This window comes from Rattus rattus, chromosome 10 (genome assembly GCF_011064425.1).
Source record: "Rattus rattus isolate New Zealand chromosome 10, Rrattus_CSIRO_v1, whole genome shotgun sequence".
NCBI lineage: Eukaryota > Metazoa > Chordata > Mammalia > Rodentia > Muridae > Rattus > Rattus rattus.
Window position 1 is genome coordinate 90,054,136 of NC_046163.1, and position 14,627 is coordinate 90,068,762.

Consider the following 14,627-nt stretch of genomic DNA (forward strand, 5'->3'; position numbering starts at 1 on the left):
CAGACACTCCTGAGAACTCAGAGACTACTCTCTGCCCACATTCTCAACACAAGAGGAAATGGCCTAGTGCCATTTGTTCCCCTGGGCACAGGGACCTAGGAGCAGTCAAGGGCAGAACCTTTCAGGTTTCTGCCAGCTCTGAGAGCCTAAAGCCAGTCACCAGGAGCACCTACACACCTGAGAGCAGAGCTCTCTGTTCCCAGATCCAGCTGAAAGAAAACAGGTCTACAGGAGTGCACAGGCCTACAGGAGGGTCAAACCACTGTCAGAGACAGCAAGACAAGCTAACACCAGAGACAACCTGATGGCAAGAGGAAAGTGCAGAAACCTAAGCAACAGAAACAAGACTACTTGGCATCATCAGAGCCCAGTTCTCACACCAAAGCAAATACTGGATATCTGAACACACCGGAAAAGCAAGATTTAGATTAAAATCACATTTTATGATGATGATGGAGGACTTTAAGAAGGACATAAATAACTCCCTTAAAGAAATACAGTGTTGGGCCCTACCTTGGTGTTTCCCTCCCCCCTCGCTGAGCCTTTTAGCCTGCTATAGCAAGAAATTGTTTACACCCTTGGCAGCTGCTCTTAGCCCCTGATTTGGGGCTGGGATTTTCCATGGCACCCTTCCTCCCCACCGAGCCTCCCTGCTTGTTGTTGTTTAAGAAGTTGTTTGTGCCCCTGATTGGGCCGGAACTTTCACCACATAGATTTTTCCTGTTTTCCTGGTTGGGGATTTTCACCTGCCTTGTTGTTTTCCAGGGCTTTTGCCTCTGGTATATAAGGAGATCTCAGTAAAGCCTTGGTGGCACTTGCTGAAAACGGGTGACCAGTGTACGTGTTTTCTTTCAATCCCGCAGACCTATGCCCGATATTCACACACTGGCGGCGCAGGCGCCGACAATACAGGACAACACAATTAACCAGTAGAAGCCCTTTAGGAAACACAAAAATCCCTTAGAGAATTACAGGAAAACACCAAACAGGAGAAGGAAATGAACAAAACCCTCTAGGATTTAAAAATGGAAGTAGAAACAATAAAGAAAACACAAAGGAAAAACCCTGGAGATAGAAAACCTAGGGAAGAGATCAGGTGTCATAGATGCAAGCATCACCAACAGAATACAAGAGATAGAAGAGAGAATCTCAGCGGCAGAAGATACCATAGAAAACATCGACACAACCTTCAAAGCTAATATAAAACACAAAAAGCTCCTAAACAAAAACATCCAAGAAATCCAGGAAACAAAGAGAAGATCAAACTTAAGAATAGTAGGTATAAAAGAGAGTGAAGACTCCCAACTTAAAGGGCCAGTAAATATCTTCGACAAAATTGTAGAAGAAAACTTGCCTAACCTAAAGAAAGAGATGCCCATAAACACACAAGAAGGATACAGAACTCAAAATAGATTGGACCATAAAAAAATTCCTCCCATCACACAATAGTAAAAACACCAAATGCAAAAAGCAAAGAAAGAATTTTAAAAGCACTAAGGGTCAAGTAACACATAAAGGCAGACTTATCAGAATTACACCAGACTTTTCGCCAGAGACTATGAAAGCCAGAAGATCATGGGAAGATGTCATACAGACCCTAAGAGAACACAAATGCCAGCCCAGGCTACTATAAATGCCAGCAAAATTCTCAATTAACATAGATAGAGAAACCAAGATATTTCATGGCAAAACTAAATTTACACAATATCTTTCTACAAATCCAGCCCTACAAAGGATAATAGATGGAAAACTCGAACACAAGGAGGCAAACTACACCCTAGAAAAAACAAAATAATGTCCTTGCAATGACACCACAAGAAAAGAGACACACGAACATAATTCCACCTCTACCAACAAAAATCACAGGAAGCAAGAATCACTATTCCTTAATATCTTTCAACATCAATGGACTCAATTCCCCAATAAAATTTTTGTAACAGCAAACACACCTGAGACACAAAGACAGACACTGCCTCAGAGTAAAAGGCTGGAAAACAATTTTCCAAGTAAATGGTCCAAAGAAACAAGGTGAAGTAGCCATTCTAACGTCGAATACAACCGACTTTTAACCAAAAGTCATCAAAAAAGACAAGGAAGGACACTTCATATACATCAAAGGAAAAATCCACCAAGATGAACTCTCAATCCTAAATATCTATGCTCCAAATGCAAGGGCACCTACATTCATAAAGGAACCTTACTAAAGCTCAAGTCACACATTGCACCTCACATAATAATACTAAGAGATTTCAATACCCCACTCTCATCAATGGACAGATCACAGAGACATAGAGAAACTAACAGAAGTTATGAACCAAATGGATTTAAAAGATATTTATAGAACATTTCATCCTACAAGAAATAACTTTTTCTCATCACCTCATGGTACCTTCCAAAATTGTCCGTATAATTGGTCACAAAACAGGCCTCAACAGATACAGGAAGATAGAAATAATGCCATGCATCCTATCAGATCATCATGGACTAAGGATGGTCTTCAATAACAATAAGAAGGACAGAAATACCACATAGACATGGAAGTTGAACAATGCTCTACTAAATGATAACTTGGTCAAGGAAGAAATAAAGAAATTAAAGACTTCTTAGAATTTAATGAAAGTGAAGGCACAACAAACTCAAACTTATGGGACACAATGAAAGTAGTGCTAAGATGAAAATTCATAGCTCTGATTGCCTGCAAAGAGAAACAGGAAGGAGCATACATCAGCAGCTTGACAGCATATCTAAAAGCTCTAGAACAAAAAGAAGCAAATACACCCAAGAGGAGTAGAAGGCAGGAAATAATCAAACTCAGAGCCGAAATCAACCAAGTAGAAACAAAAAGACTATACAAAGAAACAACAAAAGCAGGAGCTGGTTCTTTGAGAAAATCAACAAGATAGATAAAGCATTAGCCAGACTAACCAGAGAGCACAGAAACAGTATCCAAATTAACAAGATCAGAAATGAAAAGGGAGACATAACAACAGAATCTGAGGAAATTAAAAAATCATCAGATCCTACAACAAAAGCCTATATTCAACAAAAGTGGAAAATGTAAAGGAAATGGACAATTTTCTAGACAAATACCAGGTACCAAAGTGAAATCAGGAGCAGATAAACTATCGAAACAACCTCATAACTCCTAAAGAAAAAGAAGTAGTTATTTAAAGTCTCCCAACCAAAAAGAGCCTAGGACCAGACGGGATTAGTGGAGAATTCTATCAGACCTTCATAGAAGACCTCATACCAATACTGTCCAAACTATTCCACAAAATAGAAACAGACAGAGCACTACCAAATTCCTTCTATGAAGCCCCAATTACTCTTATACCTTAACCACACAAAGACCCAACAAAGAAAGAAAACTTAAGACCAATTTCCCTTATGAATATTGGTGCAAAAATACTCAATAAAATTCTTGCAAACTGAATCCAAGACCACATCAAAACGATCTTCCATCATGATCAAGTAAGCTTCATCCCAGCGATGCAGGGATGGTTCAATATACAGAAAACCACCAACATAATCCACTATATAAAGAAACTCAAAGATAAAAACCACATGATCATTTCATTAGATGCTGAGAAACCATTTGACAAAATTCAACACCACTTCATGATAAGAGTCCTGGAAAGATCAGGAATTCAAGGCCCATACCTTAACATAGTAAAAGCAATATACAGCAAACCAGTAGCTAACATTAAACTAAATGGAGAGAAACTTGAAGCAATCTCACCAAAATTAGGGACTAGACAAGGCTGCCCACTCTCTCCCTAACTATTCAATATAGTACTTGAATTCCTAGCCAGAGCAATCAGACAACAAGAGGAAGTCAAAGAGATACAAATTGGAAAGGAAGAAGTCAAAATATCACTATTTGCAGATGATATGATAGTATACGTAAGTGACTGGAAAAGTTCCACCAGAGAACTACTAAGCCTGATAAACAACTTTGGCAAAGTGACTGGGTATAAAATTAACTGAAACAAATTCGTAGCCTTTCTCTACTCAAAGGATAAACAGGCTGAGAAAGAAATGAGGGAAATAACACCCTTTACAGTAGTCCCAGATAATATAAAATACCTTGGTGTGACTCTAACCAAGCAAGTGAAAGATCTGTATGACAAGAACTTCAAGAAAGAAATTAAAGATCTCAGAAGATGGAAAGACCTCCCATGCTCACGGATTGGCAGGATTAATATAGTAACAATGCCCATTTTGCCAAAAGCAATCTACAAATTCAATGCAATCCCCATCAAAATTGCAACTCAATTCTTCATAGTGATAGAAAGAGCAATTTGCAAATTCTTTTAGAACAACAAAAAACCCAGGATAGTGAAAACTATACTCAACAATAAAAGAACTTCTGGGGAAATAACCATCCCTGAAGTCAAGCAGTATTACAGAGTAATGGTGATAAAAACTGTATGGTATTGGTACAGAGACAGGTAGATAGATCAGTAGAATAGAATTGAAGACCCAGAAATGAACCCACACACTTAGGATATCTTGATCTCTGTCAAAGGAGCTAAAACCATCCAATGGAAAAAAGATAGCATTTTCAACAAATGGTGCTGGTTCAACTGGAGGTCAGCAGGTAGAAGAATGCAGACCGATCCATTTTTATCGCCCTGTACAAAGCTTAAATCCAATTGGATCAAGGGCCTACACATCAAACCAGATACACTCAAACTAATAGAAGAAAAAGTGGGGAAGAGTCTAGAACACATGGGCACTGGGGAAAATTTCCTGAACAAAACACCAGTGGCTTATGCTCTAAGATCAAGAATTGACAAATGGAACCTCATAAAACTGCAAAGCTTCTGTAAGGGAAAGGATACTGCCATTGGGATAAAACGGCAACCAATGGATTGGGAAATGATCTTTACCAATCCTACATCTGATAGAGGGCTAAATCCAAAATACACAAAACTTGAGAAGTTAGACTCCAGAGAGCCAAATAATCCTATCAAAAGAAGGGTTACAGAGTTAAATAAAGAATTTTCAACTGAGGAATATTAAATGGCTGAGATGTACCTAAAGAAGTGCTCAACATTCTGTCTTCAGGGAAATGCAAATCAAAACAACCCTGAGATTCTACCTCACACCAGTCAGAATGGCTAAGATCAAAAACTTAGGTGACAACAGATGCTGGTGAGGATGCAGAGAAAGAGGAACACTCCTTCATTGTCGGTGGGATTGCAGACTGGTACAAGCACTCTGGAAATCAGTCTGGATGTTCTTCAGAAAATTGGACATTCCATTACCTGAAGACTCAGCTATATCTCTCCTGGGCATATACCCAAAAGATGCTCCAACATACAATAAAGACACACGTGCTCCACTATGTTCATAGAAGCCTTGTTTTTAATAGCCAGAAGCTGGAAATAACCCATATGCCCTTCAAAAGAGGGATGGATACAGAAAATGTTGTACATCTATACAATGGAGTACTACTTAGCTATCAAAAACAATGATTTCATGAAATTCATAGACAAATGGATTGAGCTAGAAAAATGTCATCCTGAGTGAGGTAACCCAATCACAGAAAAACACACATGGTATGCCCAAAAGCTCGAATTATCCAAGATACAATCCATAGCCCAAATGAAGCTCAAGAAGGATGACCAAAATGCAGATCCTTCACTCATTCTTAAAAGGGGGAACAAAAATAATCATAGGAGGGGATATGTAGGCAAAGTTTAGGAGCAGAAATTGAAGAATTGGCCATTCAGAGCTTGCCCAACATGTGCCCTATATATATACAGCCACCAAAACTAGATAAGATTGATGAAGCTAAGAAGTGCATGCTGTCAGGAACACCACATAGATATCTGTTGAGAAATATAGCTGGAGCATGTCAAATGCTAGCAGCAAACCACTGAACTGAGATTGGGAACCCCCCATTGGAGGAATTAGAGAAAGGTTTGAAAGAGCTGAAGGGCCTTGCAACTCCATAAAGACAACAATGCCAACCAACCTTAGCTTCCAAGAACTAAACCACTACCCAAAGACTATACATGGACTGACCCATGGCTCCAAATGGATATGTAGCAGAGGATGGTCTTGCTGGACACCAGTGGAAGGAGAAGCCCTTAATCCTGCCAAGGTTGGACTTCCCAGTGTAGGGGAATGGGGGGTGGCAAGAAGAGTGGTAGATGGGGAGTGGAATACCCTTCTGGAAGAAGGGGTGGGGGATGGGATGGGGCTTATATCTGGGAAACCGGGAAAGGGAATAATATTTGAAATGTAAATAAAAAATGATATCTAATAAAATTATGTAAAAAAAAGGAAAAAAAAGTGCCTCCAAACAGAAAAAAAAATTAACCACCAAACAAATTATCAAATCAACAAATGGGCTAAGGAACCAGACAGATAGTTCTCCAAGAAAAAAAAAAAAAAAAAGGAAGTGACCACCAGTAAATATTTGAAGAAATGGTTAACACCTTTAGTCTTCAAGGAGATAAAAAAATAATGCTGTTTGAGATTGCATTTGTCTTAGTGAGAATGACTGTTGTCAGAACTTAGAGAGATGGTACAGTAGTTAAGAAGGGTCTTTGTTATTCCTGCAGAGGACTTAGATTTAGTTTTCATCATCCACATGATGGCTTGCAACCATCTGTAACTCAAACTGTAGCTGTCTGACGCCCTCTTCTAACCTCTACAGCTACCAAACATACATACAGTCCATAGCATACATGCAGGCAGAACACACTCATAAGCACAAAATAAAGAAATTTAAAAGAAAAACATTAAAAATGGTATTACCAAGTGAAAACAGCAGATATTGGTGATGATGTTTGGAAAAAGAAAGCCTTATATACCACTGATGGAAATGTATGCTCATACAGCCATTTTGGAAGTCAGTGTGGAAGCTCCTAAAAAAATCTCATAGACCTATCAAATGACCCAGCTGCACCACTTGTGGGTATGTAAACCTGAAATATTGTCAATGAGTCACAGTTATTTCTCTACTATTCACAACAATGCACAAACATAAAAAGCATGACAAATTTTTGTAGACAGAAAAATGAAATCATGGTATCTCTAGAAAAGTGGATGGACTGTAGTTAAATGGATGAATTATGTTAAATGAAATAATCCCAATTCAAAATGACAAATAACATATTTTCTCTCTCATCCATGGTCTTTAGGTTTAAATTTATATATGTACATATGAGTTATATGCATATAAAAAAGTGAGATGAAAGTAAAAAGCAGACCATGGTAGGCAGAAGAAATTTTAAAGGGCAGTGGGGGAAGGGAGTAATGAAATACATGTGACATAAAAGCAGAAGGGAGGACAATTTAAATTTAGAGGGAGGGAAGGGACCACCAACAACAAGGTAGCAGGGAGAATTGGTGGACAGCAGTGAGGAAGACGGAATGAATACGAATAAAGTATAGTGGCATAGATTATGAAATTCCATAATCTCTGTATAGTATAAAAGTAGGGCCAGTGAGCTGGCTCAAGTGGATAAAAGCGTAACAACCTGAGTTCTGTTCCTAGAAGTGGAAAGAGAAAATTAAAATCTGCATAGTTGTCCTTTGGCCTCTGCTTGTGTGTAGACACACAAATACATTAAATAAAACTTTAAAAATTAATTTCACAAATTATCTTGCCTTGAGGCTTTCATACCCTCTGCCTTCATCTAATTTTGAAAGTTCTACATATATCTTTTAATTTGTGACACATTGCCTTAATAACTATGTTTATATGCCTTGCCTGTCTACTACATGCTTATTTATTTGTTTTTCAAGGCAAGGTTTCTCTGTGTAGTCCTGCACCTTGCTCTGTAGACTAGGCTGGCTCCAAACTCAAGAGATCTGCCCGCCTCAACCTGCTGAGATTAAATGTGTGCACCATGACCCCTGGTTTCATTTTACACCTTTTGATCTTATCTATTTCTGTCAATATTTTATACGTTGTGCATAGGATTACTTCACATTTGTAGCCCAGTAGAAAGAAATTTATAAATCTGTATTAACAACAGTAACTAGTAATAATAGTAAAGTGGGGGAAAAATAAAGTAAGAGGAAAGATAAGAGGACAAGATCAAGCCATAGAATAAGGGTAAAACTGGTGGTTCAGATGCAAGATGTAAGTATGAACTAAAGCAGCACACAAATACAGAACCGAGAGATGGCAGAAATTACATAAAAAATCTGATGACATTACTTTGAGCAATCTTATACCTCCTCAACAGGACTAGCAGGTTTTAAAAACAAACTGACTTATAATTTTTGAAATGGGTGAGACAATTTGGAAAGCTACACCCATGCTTACAACTTTGTTTTATTCTCCCTGAGGCTGAACCATGCATGCTGTCATCAGAAATACATGCAACCATGCAGTTAAGTTTCTTGATCAACAAGCTAATTTGGCCTTAAGATGATGTGATTCAGAATAGTTGATAAATGGGCATGGATCTGGCTGGTAGTTAATGTAGAAACTCACAAATGATCAGGGAATGTCAGTGAAGTGTAAATGAGAGAACTATCTCTCTCTCTCTCTCTCTCTCTCTCTCTCTCTCTCTCACACACACACACACACACACACACACACACACACACACACACACACACACACACACACACACACACAGACCCACCCCATCCTAACCCCAAAGCCTCAATGAACTGTTGCAAAAGAGGAGGTTGGAAAGATCCTAAGAGCCAGAGGTTAGGGAGGACCAGAACAAAACAGTATCTGCCCAGACTGTGGCACCCATGAACTCGAAGCAGCTGTGTTGCTCTGAACAAAACCAGTACAACAAGATCAGGCCAATCAGCATTCCAACAATGAGCAGACAGGGACTCACAAGTCCATACAATTACATGGGGGAGCCAGAGAGACAGTTGATAGCTTCTCCGGGAAAGTCAGTTCTTTAAGAGCATGGCCCAAGGTAGGGTATAACCATGCTCCAGTGAATGAACTCACAACCTTGAGTATATGGGCAGCATGAGGACTTGGTGGGTTATTTAAAAAGAGGAGAGAGAGACATAAAGTTGATGGGTGAGGAGTTAGGGGAAGAAACAGATGATGGATATGATCAAAATATATTGTATTAAATTCTGAAATATTACAAAAATCTAATAAAAACATGCTTGGTTCCCTGTGGAAGCTTAGCTGATGATCCTGGATTGCTTACAATCACATGCGCTGTGACTGTTCACCTTTGAGTTTAATGCTGTGCAGTGTGGATACCTTGTTGAAATGGGAGTGATGCTCCTGTCAGAACATTCATATTCCCCACCTCAATAAAGTGCTATGCTTTTTCATTTTATCCTTTATCTTATCAATTTTGTATCACCTCATTTGCCTTCTGGGTTAATTGGCCATTTTGAGTGAAGACATACTCTCAATTATTAGATACTTTACTTGACCATATACCAAAAACCGCCCTAACTTTTTCTAAGTTGTGTCTTGAAGCAGATATAATATAGTAGCTGTGGTAAAAATTGTTATGATAGAGACCCAAGTTCAAATATTAATAGATTTGCCACTTAAATGATAAAACATGAAAAAGCCCTTATTTTTCAATTAGTAGTCATCCTGTAATACCACCCCCAACACACACCAGGGAGATATAGCAGTTTTGTCTACCATATGCCCTAGGTTTAACCCTCATTCCTGAAAAATAAGAGGCAGGTGCTCCAAGCTAATAAGTGAAATGACTATATTAATATAAAATATAAAAGAACTAAAGGCTATCATGTAGGTTAGAACTAAGTCTGGGATGTACATCAAGTACTATATATAAAATAAGTGAAAATTTAAGACCCAGTGAGGTAGTTTGTCAGGTGATAATCGTTAAATAATTTAGACAGTTATAAAAGGAAGAAATGTGCTTAGGATTACTCTGACAGAAAACTCACCCTTCCCAGTTTTACCTCACCCATCAAGTTTTAGCAATTTCAAGCCTCTGGAACCATTCAAAAGTACAGACCCTTAGATAACACTAAGGATTCTCTTAAAGCTTATATTTAAATAACGACTAGGCCAGTGATTAACACTGCTGCTAAAAAATGATTGTAGCAAGAAAAGAAAAGGAAGGGGCTGGGGATTTAGCTCAGTGGTAGAGCGCTTACCTAGGAAGCACAAGGCCCTGGGTTCGGTCCCCAGCTCCGAAAAAAAAAAGAACCAAAAAAAAAAAAAAAAGGAAAAAAAAAGTAAAGCTCTAGCTTATTCAGAGAAAAAAAACAAAAGCCTTCACAGTGCTGCTATGTTAAAAAGGAAAGCTGGCAGAAGATCTTTATCTGTTCCCCAGTTTTCCTGTAAAATGAATGTAGTAAACTGAATTATGTTGATATTATTTAAACAGACAACGTTGTATGAAGCAGACAAATCCCACTTCCATCATTTTATTAGCATATATTAATGATACAAAATAATGTGAAAGCACAGACAAAAGATCTTCAGTGGATTCAACTTCAGTATAGAGTACCGACGTTTCCTGTTTTGTTCTTTCTCTTGAGTGAGTCAAAGAATTACTAAGAAACATTTATTTCCTCGTAGTGTGATTCAACGGACTGGGGGAAAAGGAAAATCGCCTCGAGAAAAATGCCCAAGTAATAAGGAAGCTCTGTAGAGCGCTTAATAGTCAATAAACTGGAAACTCTCATGTTATAGGTCCCAACACCAATAGGGAGCCAGGAGCAGTGCAACACCTGCCAGAGATCAGAAACCAATACAAAGAGCGACAGTAGGATCTTTTCGCTTCCCGTACATAGGATACCTCTCATCTTGCTCAACCTAGTCTCGATTTTCAAAACGACCCTAGACTCGGAACCCGCCCACAAATACCCTTCAGCTGCACAGTAACTCTAACCCCCCATCTGCAGGTCTGACAGGCTACGCCTACTTACTGAGCTGTCCTCCGCCCGACGTCGTACTCGGTTCCCGACCTCCAGCGCCTCCAACGACGGATGCGCCGGGGATCCCAGGCGCCCCCACCCCTGGTGGGGTCCCACTCTGCCTCTCGAAGTTGCCAGGATTGGAGAAGTAATCGCGCAGCCGTGGTAGCTCGCGGCCGCTCTCCAACAGCTCGGTGTGCAGCTCCAGGGCAGTCAGCAAGTACTGATCGCGCAACAGCTGAGCGGCGATGGCATCGATTGACAATCGGGAAGGGGTCTCTCCGCTGCCCGCCTGAGCCCCCGGAGCAGCTGACGCCTCCACAGGGAGCCCCGGCCGCGTGCTGCTTCCCAGGGCTATGGGGTCCTGTGGCGACAGCGAGCCTGCAGAACCAGGATCTAGGCCGACCCCAGCATCCAGCCGAAGTCCTGCCCGCTGGTTCTCGGTCGCCGCTACCTCGTCATCGTCCTCATCCGAATCGCTGAGGAAAGGATTTACGCCGCTACCACTGCCACCACCTCCCGGCGCCATTGCCGCCATCTTATTCTGTCAGGAGTGTGGGTGCTTTTTACTTGGCCCGACAGGCACTCAGCCTGAATCCCCGTCGGGTCCTGAGAACCACTGACCAACTGGGCAGCCCAGGCTGGCCGCGCCTCTCCTCACCTAGAGACTAGGCCAGACTGGGAGGCAGGAGTCCGGGATGCAGCAGCACCTCCCGCCTCAGCCGCCGCTGCATCAGTAGCCGACTCTGCAGGCGTCTTCCTGGTCTCTAGTCTCGCGAGAACTGGCTTGGTCCCACCTTCGCCCCGCCCCGTTCCCGCCTCAGCTCCACCCACCTCAGGCCCAGGAGTAGAAAGATTGAAGGAACCGCTCGGCACTCAAACTTAAGGCCCTGCCCACAAAGCACTCGCGGATTGGCTGGAGCTACAGGAGCCAGACCGTTCTCGCGAGAACAGCCTGGGGCATGTTGGGGGCGTTCCTTTGAGGAGTAGAGCTGTGTCTGAGGGGTTCGGCTTGGTTTGAGAGAGTTGAAGGGAACCCTCCCGAGATCTTTCACGGCCCTGGGTCCTGCCTTGGTTCTGAGGAGGCCTCGTTCCCAAACTGGGCCTGAGGCGGATAAGTCCCAGGTAAAGTCTTGGGACCCTTGCATTTGAGGTGTCCCCACGCCTGCTTCTCCCTTCACGCTTCAGTTTTTGTCGCTGTTTGCTGTCTCCGCCCAGATAGCAAGTGCTTTGGGCAGTGGTCAGAATCTGGCTTCTTTGCTCTTCCGTAGTTTCCCAGCCATCTGCTCTCTCACTTGGAGGTCTGGCGACAGCATGGCCTCCTTGTAGTTAAGCGACGGCTCCTTCCCGTCCCCTCCGTCCGGGAGTAGGACCTAGAAAGCTGCAGGGTGCAGATAGAGCCTGTACGGAAATTGCAACTTCTGAGTTTCGAGATGCCTTTGCACTTATCTGTGAACAGCCTGGACTTGGACGACAAACTAAGTACTCTGTAAACCCTTGGAGATTAACATACAGTTTGCATCAAAGGAACTTTTCAAACTATTAAGCGCTATCTCTCCAGTGCAAGTGAGTAAAGTAGTCTGGGCAGCTTCAATGGCCTGGTCAGGTCCACTGCATTAGGACACATTAGAACTAGTATCACTTATTTTTTGTCCAAAACCATTCTTTCCCAGAATCTCCTGAGACCTTACTGAGTTCATTTAGGTTAGAATCGAGGTTTTCATTGTAGATCAATCAAATATAGCGATTTTAAAAATTGTATGCTGTAGAGAAATTTGATTGCCTTTATGAAACATTTAGCACATAACTATATACGTAGATTTGGAAGATCTTATATTCTTTATGTTATTCCTTCATTTTAGTTTGAGGTGGTAAGAGGAAGTTTCCCTGTCGTTATTAGACGGCTAACCCTGATAACTATTATTTTGTCACTCACAGATTGCCACTCTTTCCTGGTTTTGGAATTCTTTAAGTTCTTACTAACCACCTCCTAACAGACAACAAAATAAAATACCCAGCAGTGCTAACCATCTGCTCTGTTATATAAATATTACATTGAAGCAAAGTAATGTCCTTTAAAGTATATTTTAAAGTAAAGTATACTTTAAAGCAAAGTATCTCCTTTAACTTTGTGGAAAAATAAAAATAGAGCATTTGGTTTATACCCTTTGGTCTGGTTACTGGTTAACATGTAAATTATGCCAGCAGCAGTTAAGTGAAGGTTTTAATTTCAGTTTAATCAGTCTCACAATAAACTAAAGCTTCATTTCAATGAGGCTCTGAGATCTTTTCTTTGGTTGTTATTGTTGTTTGGGCTTTTTTTTTTTTAGAAGCTTTTAAAATATATGTGATATGACTGGAGGTTTGGGTGGATGGTTTAAATGAGCATAGGAGACTGGGAGATGGGAAGAAAGTTAACCCAAATGGTAAAAGACCATAAGGACCCTTGCTGTATTGTAATTTAAAAATAGTGTTAGTAGTAAGGATTTTTTTTAAATAAGTTTTTTAGCTTTCAATTGTCTGGGCTAAATTCTGTTCTGTGCCATTTATTGATGAATCTGAAAAAAAATCCTCAGTAACATGAAAATAGTATAGAATGGCAATATTTTATTGTGTTTCACATTTCTTAGCAAAAGGGGTTATCAGTTCTTGCTTTGATATCGCCAAAGAGACTAAAAATGAAACCAAGTTTTGGAATGGAGGATGAGAGAATGGCAGGGGAAAACTATGAGCAGAAAGAAGTGTGTATTTTTTTCCCTTTTCTTCTTTGTAATGGGGACGTTTAGCTACATTTAGGGTGCCTGTCACATACACATCAATTATTGTGAGTCGTTGGAAATGTTTGAGCCTAAATTCTCCCAGCCTCTCTTGCATTCATCTGCCCAGAGGGATAATGAAAGTACATAGAATTATGGATGTTCTTGTTAGTGTTGGCCACAAATGTTAGTATGGTTAGTTATTAATCAATGAAATACTGAATAGTGAGGACATTTGGCAGGTGTTTAAACATAGATGTCAATGATTAGCAGAACATGGAAAAGTAATGCCAGTAGGACAAAAAGAGGCAGCAGCTTGAATTAGGGTCTGAGTTCGAAAGCACAAAGTGGCTGACCTGCCACCTGCAGTTACTTCCTATCCTGTAACCAAGGCTTGTTTCTCTAACTGCAGGCTCTCAGCAAACCAGCAGATCCATCTTCCCATAGGGTGCTTCAGCTCTCAGTATCATATAGGAATAGTTTTAATGCACATACTGGGTGTTAAATTCTGCCCTCTACTTATAAGTTATTAGTAGTTACTGGAAATTTTCTTTCTTATTTGGTAGACTGACTTAGGTCAAAGCCTTTTGGTCTGAAACCTTATCTGAATAAGTAAGGGTAGTCTTTGAAGTTTGTCTCTTAACAATAAAAATAGGAAAGATAGCTTTTTTTCCTCCTGTAAATGCTTACATCGTTTTTATGTTAAATTATTTGAGAATACCATAGTCTTAAATAACCATAAATAATAACATTATAAATGCAATTATAATGTTGATTTAGTGTTTGATAGTCTAATGCTTCGTTAGTTTTTAGTTTATTATGTATTATGTATTATTTAGTATTTAGTGTATCTCTCACTGATACAAACTATTTTTATAGCCAAATGAATAGGTGTGTTTTAAGTTTTCATAGTTATGCATTTATTTTGGAAGTTTCCAAACAATTCATCTAACTGTCAGTGAAGTTTTCCTTTTTAATAATTATGAATAAGAAGTGATTCCATTTAAGGAA

At 40.2% G+C, this 14,627-nt stretch overlaps 2 protein-coding genes across 8 annotated transcripts in view; one reads left to right on the forward strand and one right to left on the reverse strand.

The window, feature by feature from the left end:
• The window catches only part of Relch (RAB11 binding and LisH domain, coiled-coil and HEAT repeat containing), a 94,633-nt gene extending 83,001 nt beyond the window's left edge, over nt 1-11,632 (reverse strand). For 6 of the 7 annotated variants that reach the window (XM_032914825.1, XM_032914827.1, XM_032914824.1 and 3 more), the window contains exon 1: nt 10,873-11,615. In XM_032914825.1, coding sequence (XP_032770716.1) covers nt 10,873-11,398 — 526 coding nt within the window. In that variant the 5' untranslated portion in view covers nt 11,399-11,615. Of the gene's footprint in view, nt 1-10,872 lie in introns of all 7 variants that reach the window. The other variant, XM_032914821.1, reaches the window with a different exon arrangement.
• Pign (phosphatidylinositol glycan anchor biosynthesis class N) overlaps nt 11,627-14,627 on the forward strand; it is a 148,862-nt gene continuing 145,861 nt past the window's right edge. The window contains exon 1 of the mRNA XM_032914828.1: nt 11,627-12,426. The gene's annotated coding sequence lies outside the window, so the exon portion shown is untranslated. The remainder of the gene's footprint in view (nt 12,427-14,627) is intronic.